At 37.9% G+C, this 18,803-nt stretch overlaps 2 protein-coding genes across 3 annotated transcripts in view; one reads left to right on the forward strand and one right to left on the reverse strand.

Moving 5' to 3' along the window:
* Positions 1-18,803, reverse strand: part of GFM1 (G elongation factor mitochondrial 1) — a 45,316-nt gene that overhangs the window by 9,977 nt on the left and 16,536 nt on the right. For both annotated transcript variants that reach the window (XM_023223356.1, XM_023223357.1), the window contains exons 11-14: positions 17,852-17,908; positions 15,082-15,219; positions 13,884-13,966; positions 1,049-1,211 (exon numbers count right to left, since the gene is read on the reverse strand). In XM_023223356.1, the coding sequence (XP_023079124.1) occupies positions 1,049-1,211; positions 13,884-13,966; positions 15,082-15,219; positions 17,852-17,908 (441 nt within the window). The remainder of the gene's footprint in view (positions 1-1,048; positions 1,212-13,883; positions 13,967-15,081; positions 15,220-17,851; positions 17,909-18,803) is intronic.
* LXN (latexin) lies at positions 7,617-13,856 on the forward strand. The gene is made up of 6 exons (XM_023223358.2): positions 7,617-7,958; positions 9,271-9,333; positions 10,654-10,831; positions 11,135-11,271; positions 13,194-13,256; positions 13,524-13,856. The coding sequence occupies exons 1-6, from the start codon at positions 7,830-7,832 to the stop codon at positions 13,620-13,622; spliced, it is 669 nt and encodes a 222-aa protein (XP_023079126.1). The 5' UTR covers positions 7,617-7,829; the 3' UTR covers positions 13,623-13,856.

The raw sequence follows: 18,803 nt of genomic DNA on the forward strand, positions 1-18,803 counted from the left end.
TAAACCAGGGAGGTGGAGCTTCCAGTGAGCCGACATTGCGTCACTGCACTCCAGTCTGGGTGACAGAGCGAGACTCGGTCTCAAAAAAAAAAAAAAAAAACACAGTCTATGTGAATTAATTAAGGGTTTACAACAGTTTTTTTTTTTTTTTTTTTTTTTTTTTTCCATTTTGGAGACAGGGTCTTACTGTCGCCCAGGCTAGAGTGCAGTGGTGCACAGCTCACCACAGTCTCTATCTTCTGGGCTCAAGCAATCCTCCCCTCCCACCTCAGCCTCCAGAGCAGCTGGGACTACAGGTGTGTGCCACTACACCAGGCTAATTTTTTTTTCTATTTTCATTTTTCTGTAGAGATGGAGTTTCAGCATGTTGCCCAGGTTGGTCTCAAATTCCTGGGCTCAAGTGTTCTGCCCACCTCAGCATCTCAAAATGTTAGGATTACAGGCATGAACCATCGTGCCCAGCCTACAACAGTCATAAAGCAAATGACCTGGAAAGCGAACAAAACACCCCTCACATGTGCAAAGCACTTCTCCAAGGAAATGTCACATAGTCTTATCTGATCCTCAATTTTGTGAGGGGTGCAGGTTTCAGTATTTTCTCTCAGTTTACAAATGAAGAAACTGTTCTGAATACTGATTTGCCAAAGCATATTAATCAGTAGTAGAAATGAGACAGTAGCACCCAGGTGTTGGGAATCTAAAGAATGATCATTCAGCTACAATAGTACACATAACACTCTTACAAATCCCTAAGAACTACTACAAATTTTAATTGCTGATTACAATAGTTTCAATTTATTAAGAAAAATACAACTATGATTCAGAAACATAATAATTTCCCATCACTGTCACAGCATGGATTTTTATAGCTCTTTTACTTAATGAACTAGACATTCTAAATCAGATGGAAAGCCTAATAATCAGAGAAACAGGAATGTAACTAAAACAAACCATGACAGACAACATGATGGAAGATAAAGTATGATTTAATACGTGATGAACTGCTTTTAGTAAGTAAAAATGCAAAAACGCTTTTTAAAAAATTTACCTTTTCTACAGCAGGCACAAACTGCTTTGGAATATTTGATCCGAATGTTTCATCTGAAAACTCCAATTTAGTGTAGTCCTCTGGGTCCAGAGGCTCCAGGACACCTATTACTTTTCCATACTGGCCTGCACCACCTGATTGTTTTTTATGTGTAAACTCAAACCTGAAAGTGATTTAGGAGAAAAAAAAAAAAAAGGAGCATTATGTAATTACAAAATAAAGTAACCCCTATTAATTTAAAAGAACACATTTGATTATTTATTTATTATCATGGTCTTTTTATAAAAGTTTACTGTAGATTTTAAAAAGAACCCTCTCTTTTCTGTTTTTACTTGAAGTGAGGGTGGGATATACTACCCAAGGTAATACACAGATGAATTTCACAAATAAAAAAGTAAAAGTCGAGTCATTAAAAGAAAAAGGTCAGTCTACGGTTCTTGTTTTAATAACCTACATTCCGAAGACCTTGCCCATTTCCCTGGAACACAGTGTTCTTTCTTTAAATCTCTGTAACCAAAGACATCTACTTGAAAATAGGACCTTTGATGGCTAAGTTAATTTATTCAGATAGTTTCTATTTGATTTTATTCCTTGGGCATCACAGACTCAGGCAATACAAGAAAAGGGATTTCCAAGTGAAATAATTAATACCTGAAAATGATCGGTGGCAAAATGATAGAGACTAACATAAGTCAGTCATTCAAAAGACACAAAAACATATTTAAACACAGGTCAGTGTTTACTTCAAACGACTAATGGCAACATTAATATGATAGAATAAGCACTTTACATACATACTAAAGATATGTAAACACAGGCTACTGTTTCACTGGAAAAATCATTTCATGAGTATCTACTGTTTGCAAGGCATTTCTTCCTTTAAATTGAAATCTTCCTCAAGACTACACGATGGAAGAGGCCAGCTGCTTTCAAAATTATTAGCAGGTAAGAAAATGGACATTCATGAGTGTGCATTCCTGCATACAAATCTTACAGTGGTTTGGAAAAAGCAAATATCAATATTTGCCTGTTCTAAGCTGTTAGGAGATGCCAGCTTACAACAGGCAAATTTCCAAAACTGTGGAACGCTCTCATATTCTCAAGTATACACAACGTTTTCTATGAGACATTTTAAATCATGTTTTCGATTTGTCAACAATATAACATCTATACAAACGTACTCTAGATCTGTGTTGTCTATATGGTAATAACTAACCATGGCTGTTTACATTTAAATTAAAAGATTTCCATCACTGCACCAAGTTCTACTGGGCAGCAATGCTCTAAAGGACCAAATCACAAACAAGTAACTCCACACAGTTTCAGGAACCATAACTGAATTTATAATCGAGAGAGTGCCAAACAACAGAATACTTCTGTGCCAGGCTTATGTTAAGTACCTTATATGGATTGTCTTACTTGTTCTTTACCACAAACCCATGAAGTAGGTATTATTTTTATCACCATTTTACAGATGAGAAACCTGAGGGACAGAGAGACTAACTTGCCCAATGTGACAGAGCATTAAGTGGCAGAGTCAGGATTTGCTCTAAAACCAAGGATCTTAAACATTCTTCTAGAAGGCTAATACAAAAAAGATATAAACTAACTTACAAACGCTGGGGTTAGTTTATTCACTTCAAAAGCTAACAGACGGTGCTACAAGAAGACAGATTTTGCAGTAGTTTAGAAAAAGTAAAGGTACAAGAACTAAGACTGCCTGACAGGCAGCTAAACAGAAATGCTGAAGGTGAAAGAAATGTCACATTATGAAAGACAATTTCATTTTGGCAAAACATCATCTGTCACATTAAAATGAATGTTGATTAGAATTGTTGGGTGGGGAGGGGTTGAGGGAAGAGAAATTACCTATTGGGTACAGTGAATATTATCTGATAGATGGTTACACCAAAAGCCCCAGACTTCACCACTACCCAATATATCCATGTAACAAAACTACACCTGTACCCACTCAATCTATTTTTTTAATCGAAAAAAACAAATTATGTCAGGGCCACATTGTTTTCAACAACAAAAAAATATATATATGTAAGAATTGTGTTGGCTTTGTTGTTTACCTGAAATTTGCAGATTTGTTTTGACTTCAGAATCCTAACAAAGTTGCAAGCAATGGGCATTTCTAGTAATTATGTTTTTAAGAGAGCCTAAATTGGTATGTATACTTTTAAATGCCTATTATCTCACAACCAGTGTTACTAGCTTTGATATACAGAGATGGTGACTGCATTCATAAGACTTCAAAATGGTGACTTGAGGAAGCTCGCATACTGTATTTCTCAGTACTGGTGGTAATACACGAGATGTTAACTAGCGTGAAACCTAAAATTTCATTATCAGCAAAAAGCTCTGAGTTATCAGAATGTACTCAGCCACTTTCCTGGACACTATCAGCAGAGGACCTATTCAAAAACCTCACACACACAACGACAACCTAAGGGGCTGGCTCACAGATACATGACTCATCAAAAGGAAAAAAAAAATAAGAGAAAAAAATTCCTCCAACTTCTTAGAAAAGGCCTTAAGAGGAGAACTAATCATTTCATCCTTTAGTTACTTTATAGTTGCTGGCTAATATAACTAGAAAAGATGAGAAATGCTTTATTGCTATTAATTTTTTAAAAAGCTACGTAGTCCAAAGAAACACTGTATTTATAAATTAAAAGTTTATGAGGAAGACAGTATATTACAAATACATTTTTGTTCATTTTCTTTTTCAAAGCATCACAACATACAGGCATATCTTGGAGGCATTGTGGGTTCAGTAACAGACCACAGCAATGAAGCTAATATCACAATAAAGCAAGTCACACAAATTGTGTTCCTAGTGATTACAAAAGCTGTATGTTTACACGATACTGTAGTCTATTAAGTATGCAATAGCATTATGTCTAAACAAAAATCCCACCATACATATCTTAATTAAAAAATACTTTATTGCTAAAAAATGTTAACAATCATCTGAAACTTCAGCATCAGAATTAGAAGTAGGCACTGAAGGTCTAGGAGCCTAGAGGGTCTTAGCTTGATGCTGATGGCTACTGACCGATCAAGGTGGTGGCTGCTGAAGGTTGAGGTGGCTGTGGCAATTTCTTTTAAAATGTTTTTTAGAGATGAGTCTCTCTATTGCCCTAGTTGCCCAGGGCTGGTCTCAAAGTCCTGGCCTCAAGTGATCTTCCTGCCTCAGCCTCCCAAGTAGCTGGAATTAAAGGTGTGAACCACTTCACCCAGTCACATGATAATTTCTTAAGACAAGACAACAATGAAGTCGGCCCCACTGATTGACTTTCCCTTTCACAAGACTTCTCTGTAGCATGTGATGCTGTTTGAAAGGATTATATCCATAGCAGAATTTCTTTCAAAACTGGAGTCAATCATCTCAAACCTTGCCATTGCTTTATCAACCAAGTTTACCCTTTGTTATAATTTTAACAATGCTTGCAGTGTCTTCAACAGGAGTAGATCCCATCTCAAGAAACTACTTTCTTTGCTCATCCATAGAAGAAGGAACTCCTCATCTGCTCAAGTTTGAACATGAAATTGTAGGACTTCAGTCACATCTTCAGGCTCCACTTCTAATTCTAGTTCTCCTGCTATTTCCAATACATTCACTGTTACTTCATCCACTGAAGTTTTAAACCTCTCAAAGTCATCCATGAAGGTTGGAATCAACTTATTCCAAACTCCTGGTAATGTTATTTTGACCTCCTCCCAGGACTCACAAATGTTCTTAATGTCATCTAGAATGGTGAACCCTTTCCAGGTTTTCAATTTACTTTGCCCAGATCCATCAGAGGAATCAACCTATGGCAGCGATCACCTTACAAAATGTATTTCTTAAATAATAAGACTTGAAAGTCAAAATTACTCTTTGATCCAGGGGTTGCAGAATGAATGTTGTATTAGCGGGCACGGAAACAATATTAATCTCTCTGTACATCTCCATCAGAGCTCTTCTTGTGTGACAGGTGAATTGTCAATGAACAGTAATCTTTTGAAAGAATCTTTTTTTTCTAAGCAATGGATTTTAAACATTCAGTAAGCTGTAAACAGCTTGTAAACAGATGTGCTGTCACCCAGGCTTTGTTATTCCATTTGTAGAATATAGGCAGAGTAGATTTAGCATAATTCTTATGGGCCCCAGGAGTTTGACAATGGGAAAGGGGCACTATCTTCAAACTTAGTCACCAGCTGCATTAGCCCCTAAGAAGAGAGTCACAGCCCGTCCTTTGAAGATTTGAAGCTAGGCACCAACTTCTCTACAGCTATGAAAGTCAAAGATGGCATCTTCTTCCAAAAGAAGGATGTTTCATCTATACTGAAAATCTCTGTTGTTTGACTGGGCATGGTGGTTCATGCCTGTAATTCCAGCACTTTGGGAGGCCGAGGCAGGTGGATCATGAGGTCAGGAGTTTGAGACCAGCCTGACCAATATGTGAAATTCTGTCTCTACTAAAAATACAAAACTTAGTCGGGCATAGTGGCGGATGCCTGTAATCCCAGCTACTCGGGAGGCTGAGGCAGGAGAACGGCTTGAACCCAGGAGGCAGAGGCTCACTACAGTGAGCTGAGATCATGCCACTGCAATCCATCCTGGGCAACAGTGAAACTCCATCAACAAAAAAAAAAAAAAAAAAAAAAAAAGGAAAAAAGAAAATCTGTTGTTTCGTGTAGCCAACATCATCAACGATCTTAGGAGATCACTGATCACTACTGCAGCTTCCACATCAGCACTTGCTGCTTCACCTTTCACTTTTACGTTACAGAGATGGCTTCTTTCCTTAAACCTCATGAACCAACATCTGCTAGCTTCAAACTTTTCTTCTGCAACTTTCTCACCTCTCTCAGCCTTCATAAAATTGAACAGAGTTAGAGCCTTGCTCTGGATTAAGCTTTGACAGAGAGAGAGAGACATTTGATGTAAGATGATGGGCAAGCAGACAGATGGTATTTAAAGGCAAAGTCAATCAGAACCCCCAAATCCCAGGAGACAATAATAAGCATGAAACTGGGGCCCAAGTCCAGAATCCAGATTTACTGCGGAATCTACATAATTGGAAAAAGAGAGACCTCAAGAGTCTCGGGTGTGTGTGTTACTACCAAGTTAAAGGTCCTGGCTGGGCGCGGAGGCTCATGCCTGTAATCCCAGCGCTTTGGGAGGCCAAGGCAGGTGGATCACCTGAGGTCAGGAGTTCGAGACCAGCCTAGCCAACATGGTGAAACCCTGCCTCTGCTAAAAATACAAAAAACTAGCCAGGCATTGTGGCGGGCACCTGTAATCCCAGCTACTCCGGAGGCTGAGGCAGGAGAATCGCTTGAAGCCAGGAGGCGGAGGCTGCAGTAAGCTGAAATTGCATCATTGCATTCCAGCCTAGGCAACAAGAGTGAAACTCCATCTCACACACACACAAAAAGCTGTTAAAACAGCATAATACACAGGAAAAAAAAAAAAGGCCAGGTGTGGTGGCTCACGCCTGTAATCCCAGCACTTTGGGAGACTGAGGCGGGTGGATCACCTGAGGTCGGGAGTTCGAGACCAGCTTGACCAACATGGAGAAACCCTGTCTCTACTAAAAATACAAAATTAGCTGGGCGTGGTGCCACATGACTGTAATCTTCAGCTACTTGGGAGGTTGAGGCAGAACAACTGCTTGAACCCAGGAGCAGAGGTTGCAGTGAGCTGAGATCACACCATTGCACTCCAGCCTGGGCAACCAGAGCGAAACTCTGACTCAAAAAAAAAAAGGTCCCAATCCAGGCAGCCAAGACCTTGGCCAAACCTTGATAGAATCTCCAAGTTATCCTAGCCCAATTAGCCTAAGACCACCAAGGATAAACCTGTACTTCTACAAAGTCAGGTTTATAGACCCATTTCAATGAGGGAGACCACATACCAGAGATAGTGCTTTGTATAAGTTTAGTTTTTAAGTTTATTTTAATCCTTGAAGTAAAATATTCAAAATGACTCAAATTGGAAGCATAGTGTTACCTTAAAACTTCATCATTTTAAGATTAGTAAAGGAGAGGAGTACAGGCGCATTTTTTTTCTCCTGATCCAAATTACATAATCCCCCAATTTAATACTATAGTTTGCAGATTCTCATACTTTGCTTTGGGCAGAACTGGTCCAAAACCCACAAAGAGCTGAGGACGAGAAAGCCTCTTCCTGGACTCTCACAAGGGGAAGGGAAATGAAGGAATCGAATCACTACCTAGAGTACCTGTGCACCTTGCCCTGTCAGGGACACTGCGTGCGGAGTATACGGAAGTTGCACTCCAGTATGCAAGCGAAGCAACCAGACTTTTTTTCCCATGGACAGGAAACTGGAGGCTTCAGAGACGTCCTATATAAGCGAAGGCTAGAAAGCCCCACCTTGCACTTCTATAAAGGTTATTGAAAGGAAAGACGCAATCCCAGAGAACCTAGCCCGCTGACTCCCTCCCCACACCTCCACCTGCTGGTGGCGGACAGCATGCTGGCCTCTCTTCCACTAGGAACCGGCAGGCGGAGTAAGGAAGGCGGCTGCTGGCAGTAGCGGGGCGGGGCCTCAGAAGCAGCCCGCCCAGGGCGCTGGGACGGAGAGCCTGAGCCCAAGCAGCAGCTTCCGGAGTCGGAAGTTGCTGAGGAAGAAGACAGACTGAAGGAGCTTGCGACTTTTTCACCTCGGCAACCGGACCCAGCAGCAAGCAGGACGGGCGGCGCTCTGCTACAGGTCCCGTTAAGCCTCAGCAGCCTAAGCCCTGAAGTCACTGCTCTAACGGAATGGAAATCCCGCCGACCAACTACCCAGCCTCCAGGGCAGCCTTGGTGGCACAGAACTACATCAACTACCAGCAGGGGACCCCCCACAGGGTGTTTGAGGTGCAGAAGGTCAAACAAGCCAGCATGGAGGTGAGTTTAGCAGGGGGGTGGCGCGCAGCGGGGGCTTCAGGATTGCGCTCCCTCCACTGACCCGAGGTCTCAGCCTTTGTGTGCAGATACTCCGTGCCACCCCCTACCCACCTTCTGTTTTAGGACACACTGCTGGTATCTGGTCTTGAGATATTAAGGTTTCTGCGGGAATGTCTATACTACAGTCTCTGCAGACAGCCCGGGGCTGTTTTCATCTCAAGGCAGAGACAAAGTTTTTACACGCACAGTTACAGGAAAATGGGAAAACGCTCTAAGTAATGGGGCAGCACTTTCCTTAAGTGTAACCTGTAGGAACCATTCGAAAGACTCTTAAGGCTGCCACATTTCTCATCTGCTACTCTGATCTGGACCAACAAAAGCTCCCATCTTCCAAATGACTATTGCCTACATTTTAAGACAAATCCTTATTAGACCCTTTGACCAAAATGAAGGGGGAAACAAACAGCAAGAGAAACCGACAAAGTCAAACAATAAAAGCACTGTGGGCTGACGCTGGTTTTTAGCCACCCAAACACCACTACCACATGACTGCCTTAAATGATGTGCACCCTCTGCTAAAGGCTTGAATTAAATGTTTAAGGCCTCAGCAATCACTAACGGGGTTTGTTTTCATTTTACTAAAATCCACTGGATTTCAGATTATCCCTTATTTATCTGACAGAATTTTCACTGCTAACAGTCTTTAAGAGGTGACAGACCGTAGATCTTATTTTGAAACTGGACCAGATAACATAATTAGGTATAAATTTTCAACCAGTATCTTGATTTAAAACTAGTCTTATAAAATTTGTTAATCATTTTGCAGTTCCACTAATATACAAGTAAAAACAATACTTAATTGTATTAAGTATCCAATTGCTTTGCAGTAATCTGCCTCAAAATGAAATTCACGTTCATTGAACATTATTTGGAGGGTACACTGAGCTTTATGAAAAATCTTTTCAAAGATGACACTATTTGTCATCTTTAGAATTAAACACTTTCAAAATTTCTTATGTAGAGACTTTAAGATCACAGATTCAGAGGTTAAAGTCTTTTGATGATTGAAAGTGAGTTGTGCCCAATTTGTATGCTTTTATCCTACCCTTTTGTTTTCATCCAAAGTAAACCTGACAGGGGACTTGCTAGATTAGATGTTACATTCATGGTGACATGCCTTTTTCAAGACCTAAGGCTTTCACCATTCCCCTTCAGCCAGCCCCTCCAACCAAATGAGATGGATGCTTCTAACAATGCAAGTATAATGTTGTTATAATATTTTCTTGTCTCCATTACATTTGCTTAATTTTAGGATATTCCAGGAAGAGGACATAAGTATCACCTTAAATTTGCTGTTGAAGAAATTATACAAAAAGTAAGTCAATTTTTTTTTCTTTTTTCTTTGAGACAGCGTCTCTATCACCAAGGCTGAAGTGCAGTGGCGGAACATGGCTCACTGCAGCCTCAACTTCCTGGGCTCAGGCCATCCTCCTACCTCAGCCACCCCGAGTAGCTGGGACCACAGGTGCATGCCACCACACTTGGCTAATTTTTGTGATCCTCCTGCCTCTGCTTCCCAAAGTGCTAGGATTACAGGCACGAGCTACCATGCCCAGCCAAAATGTTCTTATTAAATCAAATTTAATTCTAAATATTCCAGATCATCTTTGCTGATCAAATCCATAACACTGATTAGTTTTACCTATTTTTAAAAAGTTGTTGTGAAATCCCTGCCTCTAAAAATTACCATATGGGCAAAGTTTACAAGGATCAGTTCTTTACTATCGTTGGGTATTCCTAGGCATGTGAATTATTTCTACCAACCTACACAGAAAAAGACTATATACTTCAGTTCAAATGAATTTCCTTACTCTTAGGGCAATCTGCACTTATGCCTAATATAAAAGAGTGAAGTAATTTATTCCCCAATCACTTTCTTACGTCTGCTTTTCTCATTCTGTTTTTCATTGGGTTTTTAGAGAAAGAATGTGCTCTTAGATATTCACAAGCAATAGAATGCCAGCTGATACCACCATTCATATAAAGATCCTCCAGTAATGAGGAAGGGAAATTTTAAAGATTATACACAACTGGCAAATTATTAATGAGACAAACTTCAAAGAAAGGAATGGCAATCTGTACCACAGCCATCTTGAAATTTTAAAAAGCTTGCCTTTCTGTTGAGCATAATAAGGAGATTCATTAAAAGGCATCTGAGCTGCTAGACAGCCATCTTTACAAAGCATAACCCAATGCTATAATCTTCTAATTTTATATCCAGACACAGACTGCTGCATCTGCATTTGAAAAAAGTTCTGTTATTTCAGGAGCAAGGAGTAAGAGTAATGGAAAAACTTTAAAAGTAACCAGAGTCTTGAGTTGGTACATAAAGTCAGACTAAAATCTGGCCTTGCAAGTAGACACCCCATTAATACTGAGATATATTCAGTTTTAAGACTAGACTTTACAAGATTATGACCCATATCATTATAAGGTATCTATTTTAGGGTACTCACATGATAAGTATAGAATATTAATAGGCCAGGCCCAGTTAGATACCTCTGAAAACATGCACTCTGAAGTCTAGTCTAAAACAACACCATTAGGGGCCTATGCTTTAAATCATATCTCAAAGATGATAATTAATAATGAATAGCCTTCTGTATATAAGGATCTTTTGCTAAATTTCAAACAGCAAGTTAAGGTGAACTGCACAGCTGAAGTACTTTACCCTTTAATGGGACAAGAAACTGCACCAGAAGTCAACTTCACATTTGAAGGAGAAACTGGAAAGAATCCAGATGAAGAAGACAACACATTTTATCAAAGACTCAAGTCGATGAAGGAACCTCTAGAAGCACAAAATATTCCAGGTATATACATAAATATGGCATGAAAATCATTTGTTTGTTTCAACTTTAAAATCAATCTCAATTATCTATGCTTAAAATTGTTAGTTGCTAAGTATGTTAGAAACATGCACGCTTTTGCAAAAATACTCATCTCCAATCTAATCCAACAAAAAAGAGGCCTCAGAAATTTCATAGATCCCTAGCTTAATTAAATTATTTTCTGCACACATTTGAAGGAAACTAAGACATGATTTAGAATTTACATTTTGTTTTAAAAGGTTAATACTACATATATAATTATCATATAAATGTTTCTCCTACCAGACAATTTTGGAAATGTATCTCCAGAAATGACGCTCCTTCTACATTTAGCCTGGGTTGCCTGTGGTTACATAATATGGCAAAATTCTACCGAAGACACATGGTATAAAATGGTAAAAATTCAAACTGTCAAGCAAGTGGTAAGTAGTTTCTATAAAATACACTATTCATGGGGTTAATATTTATCGAAAGTATTGTAATTCATAATTGGATAAATAGTATCCCTATAGTCATTTTGTATTTACTAGCAAACCTGGGATTTCAAAGGGGAGGTCAGTTACAATGAAGATTAGAGAAGGTGACGAATTGTAGGAAGAGTGCAAAGCAACAGTAACTGGTCTAAAAAGTTGTTTGATTTGGCTGAGAGATGCAAATCACAGGCCTCCTTTGCCTCAAACTTGCCTAATAACTGTGCTTGGTTAGTTGCATTCTCTGGGAACATACTGACTAGGAAGCATAACAATAGCAAGGCAAAGCCAAGGATTTCAATGAAACACTTTCTATTAATACAAAGTATCTAGACTGCACTTTCAAAGAGCATCATGGTAATTGTAGCTCTTAATCTTTCAGGTTAGTCAAGTCAGATTTAACTATGATACTTTACTCAAACCCTCTTCTAGAACAAAAAGGTTTAGAGAGTTTTATTAGTAGCAGCAAGATAGAATCCCAGGTGCACAATATATAGTCAGGTCTCTCTGTCCATGGGTTCTGCATCCATGGATACAAACAACTGAGAATCAAAAATATTTGGGGTAAAAAATGGATGGTAGCATCTGTACTGAACATGCACAGTTTTGCTTGTCATGATTCCCTAAGTAATATAACAACTATTTATATAACATTTAGATTGTATTCAGTATTATAAGTAATCTAGAGATGATTTAAAGTATATGAAAGGCTATGCATAGATTATATGGAAATACTACACTGTTTTATGTCAGAGACTTAAGCATCTGTGGATTTTGGTATCTGAGGGGAATCCTGGAACCAGTCCCCCATGGATACTAAGGAACAATTGTAATGACTCTCCTCACCTTTAATCTGCTCCATAAAGATCCTCAAGGCCACTTTTTATGACAGTCACAAGCAAAGCTGTGCTTTCAGAAGAGGAAAGTCTTGAGTTATAATTCGACATTTAGCTTTTGTGCTCAGCTTAATACAGACTATTTCCATTAGCAATCTAAGTTTTGTGTTCAATTTACTATAGTCATGCCATACTGAAACTGTTTTTTTCCTCTACTGTACAGTACAGAAGAAAGCTTAATTACACAATCACATAACTACACTCACTACATTTTATTATTCTCAGGTGTTCTGGTTTCGTTTGTTTGTTTGCCTGTTTTTGAGACAGGGTTTCACTCTGTTGCCCAGGCTGGAGTGTATTAGTGTGATCATGGCTCGCTGCAGTCTCAATTTCCCACGTTCAGGCGGTCCTCCCGCCTCAGCCTCCCAGGTGGCTGGGAGTACAGGCGCACACAGCCATGCCTGGTTAATTTTTTGTTTCTTCTCATAGAGACGTGGTTTCACTGTGTTTCTCAGACTGTTCTTAAACTCCTAGGCTCAGGCAAGTTGCCTACCTCAGCCCCCCGAAGTGCGGGATTACAGATGTGAGTCACTGTGCCTGGCCTTATTTTTGAGTTTTCAAAAAGAGAATTTCTATTATAAAATTGTATTATTTCAATGTAAACACCCATTGCTACAGTTTATCCCATAAATTATGCTTTTCTGTACAATGGAAACACGAAGGTTCTTAAATAACAAGCTACACTTGGTAATTCTCTTAAGTAGCTACCACAACTTGGAAACTAAAAACAGGTAAACATTTTTTGGGGAACAAATATAAAATCATGATTTTCAAATGCATCTTGAAAGAACACTTTATTTAGTGTAAGAGAATAGATTTTCTGTCACATTAAACTGAAATTCTGACATTCAATTTTTATTTTTACCTAAATGTAAATATTATATTCATCTACTAATCAAAGATGATTTTCAAAATTAAATGTAATTTTTTGCCAATGATATTAAGTTTTAAACAACAGGTTTTTATTTTTTGTCACAGCAAAGAAATGATGACTTTATTGAATTACACTACACCATTCTACTTCATGATATAGGATCTCAGGTAAAGTATAATTTACCTTTATTTGATGCCATTCTGAAAACTGAGACTCCCTGTATTGCCAAAGTATGCTTTATTAATTTTGACTCTAAATCAGAATTCATGTAAATCCAGATAGGCACCATATTTCAGTATATTACAGCTGTAGCAATTTAACAAAAGTACTATTCTTTGCGAAGACTGTTTTATCTCTAACAAAATATAAACCCAACTACGTTTTCCTAAATGTTTTCTGAATTTTATCACGGCATTAATTTTCTTCACTTGCAGGAGATTATTCCCTGGCAAATGCAAGTTCTCTGGCACCCACAATATGGCACTAAAGTAAAACATAACAGCCGTCTGCCAAAGGAAGTACAACTGGAATAAACAAAAACCCTAACACTGGAAGTGTAAACATGTCTATTAATGATGTATATGCCAATTTCACTGGCATCTAGCTTATGAGGCCAAATAATCCCAAAGTGTCACTTTATATAAATGTCTTGATTATGGTTTAGAACTTTATAGATTCATAATACAAAGTATCCCTATATAAAAATGTCTTTATAACAGTAATAGTGGTATGTATATCCAAAATAAAAAGCTTCAATTTCAGCCTCATAATGTTTAATTACGTTGCATACTTACGGGACAGGGGCAGTAATGGTCTCTCGAAAGGCAACTTTTGGCTTTCCTGTGATACAAGGACAGCCATATTCTCTTTCCATCCTCTAAAAAGAGTGGGGAAAATATTATTCAAATTTAAAAAAATAAACTGAAAGAAAAACTCCTGACCATCTTATATATCTTACTAGCATTCATTTAAATATAATAGATAAATCTTAAATCATTTTAGTATTTTGTAAGGATTAGGTATGTGACACTTAATACAAACTGCTTTTACAGATTTTATATAAATGAATTCTAAGTTACATTGGTTAATTTATATTTACCTCCAATTAATCTACCCACTAAAACGTCACCATTGTTCCGTAATATTACATATTCATTGGAATAATATATAAATCTGTTGTCAGGATCTTCTATCTCAACTTCAAAGATATGATCTCATCAAAATTTCTAATCACACATCTTTGTTTTTTACTTATATATCAATACATACAAGACCTTTCCTGGGAAGGTATAGGCCCCACCTTCCTTTCATCTATATTATAATGATCTTCAATTATTGACTTGAGAAGAAATGGCCTGAAGAGTTGGTACAATCGCAGGTTGTCTCCCTAAGGCTTGAACCAGGATTTACCTGACCCAGTTAACCATGACCTGGAGATGGACAGATATTCTTTTTTTTTTTTTTTTTTTTGTTGAGACGGAGTCTCGCTCTATCACCCAAGCTGGAGTGCAGTGGCCGGATCTCAGCTCACTGCAAGCTCCACCTCCCGGGTTCCCGCCATTCTCCTGCCTCAGCCTCCTGAGTAGCTGGGACTACAGGCGCCCGCCACCTCGCCCGGCTAGATTTTTGTTTTTTTTTTTAGTAGAGACGGGGTTTCACCGTGTTAGCCAGGATGGTCTCGATCTCCTGACCTCGTGATCCGCCTGTCTCGGACAGATATTCTTGTTGCAAATCCCCTGAGCCTTGATTCTAGGGGTCTAGAACATTTTACAAATAAAAAGATTTAGAGATCAAAAATAATTATTTTGTAACACATAGTAGCGGAAGCAGTAGACCACATCTGCATACAAACCAGAGTGAAGTTAGAGACATTAGATTGAGACATTAGATGAAAAACCAGTTAGTTAGAGACATTAGATTGAGAATTATTGACTTTTAACAAAACAGACAGTAATAAATTGATTTTAACTTAACTTCCTTATTATTCGTTACCTGAGCATAGATTTCCAGGTGTAATTCTCCCATTCCAGATACAATTGTCTCTTTGTTCTCAGTGTCAAAGTGTACTTTAAATGTGGGATCTTCTCTTGTAAACCTGCCAATACCTTTTGAAAATTTTTCCAGATCGTTCTTCAAAAGAAGAAGAAAATCACTGTATGTTTTACTGCGCATGATAAGCAATGGGATTTTAGAGAAAACTTTACTGAATGAAATAAAATACATCAGCAGTTAAGAAATAAAAATGACACACATCTAGTTCTACTCCATTTTTAAAAACAATGTGAGCTTGGATACCGCACAGCCAAGAAAGCAGGGAATAGCTCACTGAAAAGAATTTTCTTTCCATATCAAGATAGAAAACAAGAGTCCAAGACTTCACTCTATGGCCTTTCCTCTTACACTGACAAACTGTCCTTTTGTGAAAATTGCCCATAAAGCAAAAATTGGAAACTGTGTTACATTTTAGAAATCCTATACATAATCAAAGGAATCAGCATGTTTACCAAGACGCTATTGTAGATCCAAGCAAGATAGTTAAGACCAACAAATAGGCAAATACCACAATGAGACTTGTCCCTTTCAAAACAGTCTGCTTGGATGTGGTATGATGCACCTTTTTTCTCCTTAGATGCCATGTAATCCCATGTGGTAAGCAAAGTGATGGCCCTCCAAAGATACCCTAATCCTCCCAAATCTGTCAATATGCTGCCTTACATAGTAAAGGGGACTTTGCAAATGTAATTAAGGTTACAGACCTGGAGATGGGGAGATTGTTATCAATTATCTAGGTGGGTACAACATAATCATGTGTGCCTTTAAAACATGGAGGAAGCCAGAAGGGTGGATCAGAAGGATTCCATGAAGGAAGAAGTGGCAGGAGATATCTGAAGCATGAAAGGGACTTAACCAGCTGTTGCTGGCACTGAAGATGGAGGAAGCGGGCCACAAGCCAAGGAAGGTGGGTAGCCTCTAGAAGCTAGGAACAGCCCTCAGGTAACAATCATCAAAGAAATGGGGACCCCCTTCCCACAACCACAAGGAATTGAATACTGCCAATAACCTGAGTAAGGAGAGAAATGATCCCATAGAGCCTTCAGAAAGGAAAACAGCATTGCCAATATCTTGATTAATTTAGCCCTTTGAGAACAGTTATCAGTCTATGATCCACAGAACTATAAAAGAATATAGTTATGTTGTTTTAAGCCACATGTGGTAACTTCCTATGTCAGCAACAGAAAACTTACATGCCCAGTACCACCAATATTAACAGCTATCATTTACCACACACTTGGAGCTGTGGTATGTGTTTTGCATACGTCTTCTCAAATCCCAACCACAATGCTGCAAGGCAGAATTATCCACATTTTACAGGTGAGGAAATGAGGTACAGAGAGTTTAAGTGACTTGTTCAAGGCCACACAGCTATTGCATGGCAAAGCTGGGACTGAATCCCAGTTTAGTCTTTCCAGGTCTTTTGCCTTTTTCCTGCACAAGCCAGATACTCTCAACTTAGAAACATCATGCCTGCCCCTACTATTGAGACTCATGGAGACTTCATTATTTGATTTAAATTAACTTATTCCAGCAAGCAAACATCTTTAAACTTTTTAATGCATACACAACCCCAAAACACCAAAAAACCTTCTGGATATTGAAGCACTGATTTCCCTCCATTATTGTAAATTATCAACAGTTAAGTGTCTTAAATAAACTCTGAATTTAGGAATGAAGAAGCATAATACATAAGCATAAGTTCTAACCTTGCATACTTCCAAAAAGAAAAGCAAGCAATTTTAACAACGTACTTGGAATAAACTATGGCATCCTACTGAGGTTAAGATGTAAGGTTCACCTTTCCTCGAGTTCCTGAGAAAATGGAGTAATTTAATATGTCTTGCCACCTCAATTTTCTCTTTTCTATATTGAGAAAAGGTATGGAAAACCTCAAGATTCCTCAAAATACATGTAGTAGTAGCTGTTAGTGATATATCACACATGACAATTCATCAGAGTATGTTTTGTAATAAGTTCTGTATAACAAATCACAAAATGTTCACTCAATGTATGAATAAGTCAATTTCAATATACCACATTAACATGATTGTTATGAATGCCAAGGCAACTTAAGAACTAAAAAATTATGGTTCAAGATCAGACAAATTCCCATGGCAAAGAATGAAAATGCAAAACCTAACCAGGCAATTTTAGATTTATTAAAAGTTAAATTACATCAACCCAATTATAAAACTATAAAGTATAAAATTATCTTAAAAATTATATTTCAAAGTGAAACACAGTCTTATTTTCAGGCTTTCCATGCAATACTCAGACACCTCAGAAATACACAAAACCTAGAGCTATATTATAACCTATGAGTCGATTAATCAGTTCAACATTCTAAAGTACTTTATAGCGGGGTTTTACTACAACTTAGGAGAACTGCCCCTGATTCCCCCTTTTCAGTTGTTTATGATTTGAATCCGGGAAGTTACACTTACCGCTCTGAAGCCAACAATATAGTAAAGAGTTATAAAGTACAGTAAGGTGAATATTTTAACACCATCCATTTTTTCAAATATACTGAGGAGTTATCATTAGGAACAGACTGGTACATTTAAAAAGAAGATCTCAATACCAACAGAGGAAATAGAGACCATATAAGACTGCTGGTTATTACAAGATATCAAGCGCATGGTAGAGAGAGATGAAAAAGAGCTCAAGTTTTAATTGTGATATACTGAGCTTTAAATCAAACTCCTACCTTGTTAGAAGGCTTCATTGCTATTGAAATGACAGGATCAGGAACATGAATTGACTCCTAAAATATTTTTAAAAGAAAACAGAAGAATTCAAAAACAGACCCACATGGGTCAGGGATAGATTAATGTGCCACTTTACAACAGAACAAAGGATAAATACTAGCCATTGTCTTTAGGCTAGACAATATATATCTTGATCTGTTTTGCATTAAATAAATATATTAATACAACATATTAATAAATAAATAAAGCTATCTACTTATATAAGTTCCTCCTTCCCAAAATAAAATTAATGAATATATTTATTTACCTGTTTAACATAATCACTACAACTAATCCAAATACTGAGATGTGAAATTCTTATTGCTTGGTGGCTGTTGCAATCTTCTAAGTTACTTTATTTAATCAAAATATACTACAATTACTGATAAGGCAAACAGAGAAAGGGCACCACATTCTTCATACCCATCATACCTCATTTAATCAATTACAACTCTGAGAAGCAGGTATTATCCCAATTTTGCAAATAAAGTCACTAAAGCCCTGGAAATAAGGTAAAACAAATTGGCTAAGGGCCAGTAGGTAGCATAGGGCAAAGGTGAGACTCTAATCAAGGCCTATTTGTTTCAAAGCCTTGGTAAGCACTTTCCACAACCACCAATCACTTCATGTCGCTAATGACAAGTACTTAGAGAAGGTCTTATCAATAATACTTAGAAAACATTCCTTTTATCTGGATCTCAAACAAAAATTGTAGAGATTTATGCTTTTTTGTAGTGTCCTAAATCAACAGGTAATACTACACACATTAGAGGATATTATAGACAAAAAAACTAAACTATAAAATCATGAATTCATCATTAGATAGCAGGAAGTACCACAGTGCTAATCTGTTAGAGTTGGGTCAGTACTTATGTAAATGACCCACTGCAAATTACCTATGTCCTCATCATA

The sequence above is a fragment of the Piliocolobus tephrosceles genome, chromosome 2 (assembly GCF_002776525.5).
Source record: "Piliocolobus tephrosceles isolate RC106 chromosome 2, ASM277652v3, whole genome shotgun sequence".
NCBI lineage: Eukaryota > Metazoa > Chordata > Mammalia > Primates > Cercopithecidae > Piliocolobus > Piliocolobus tephrosceles.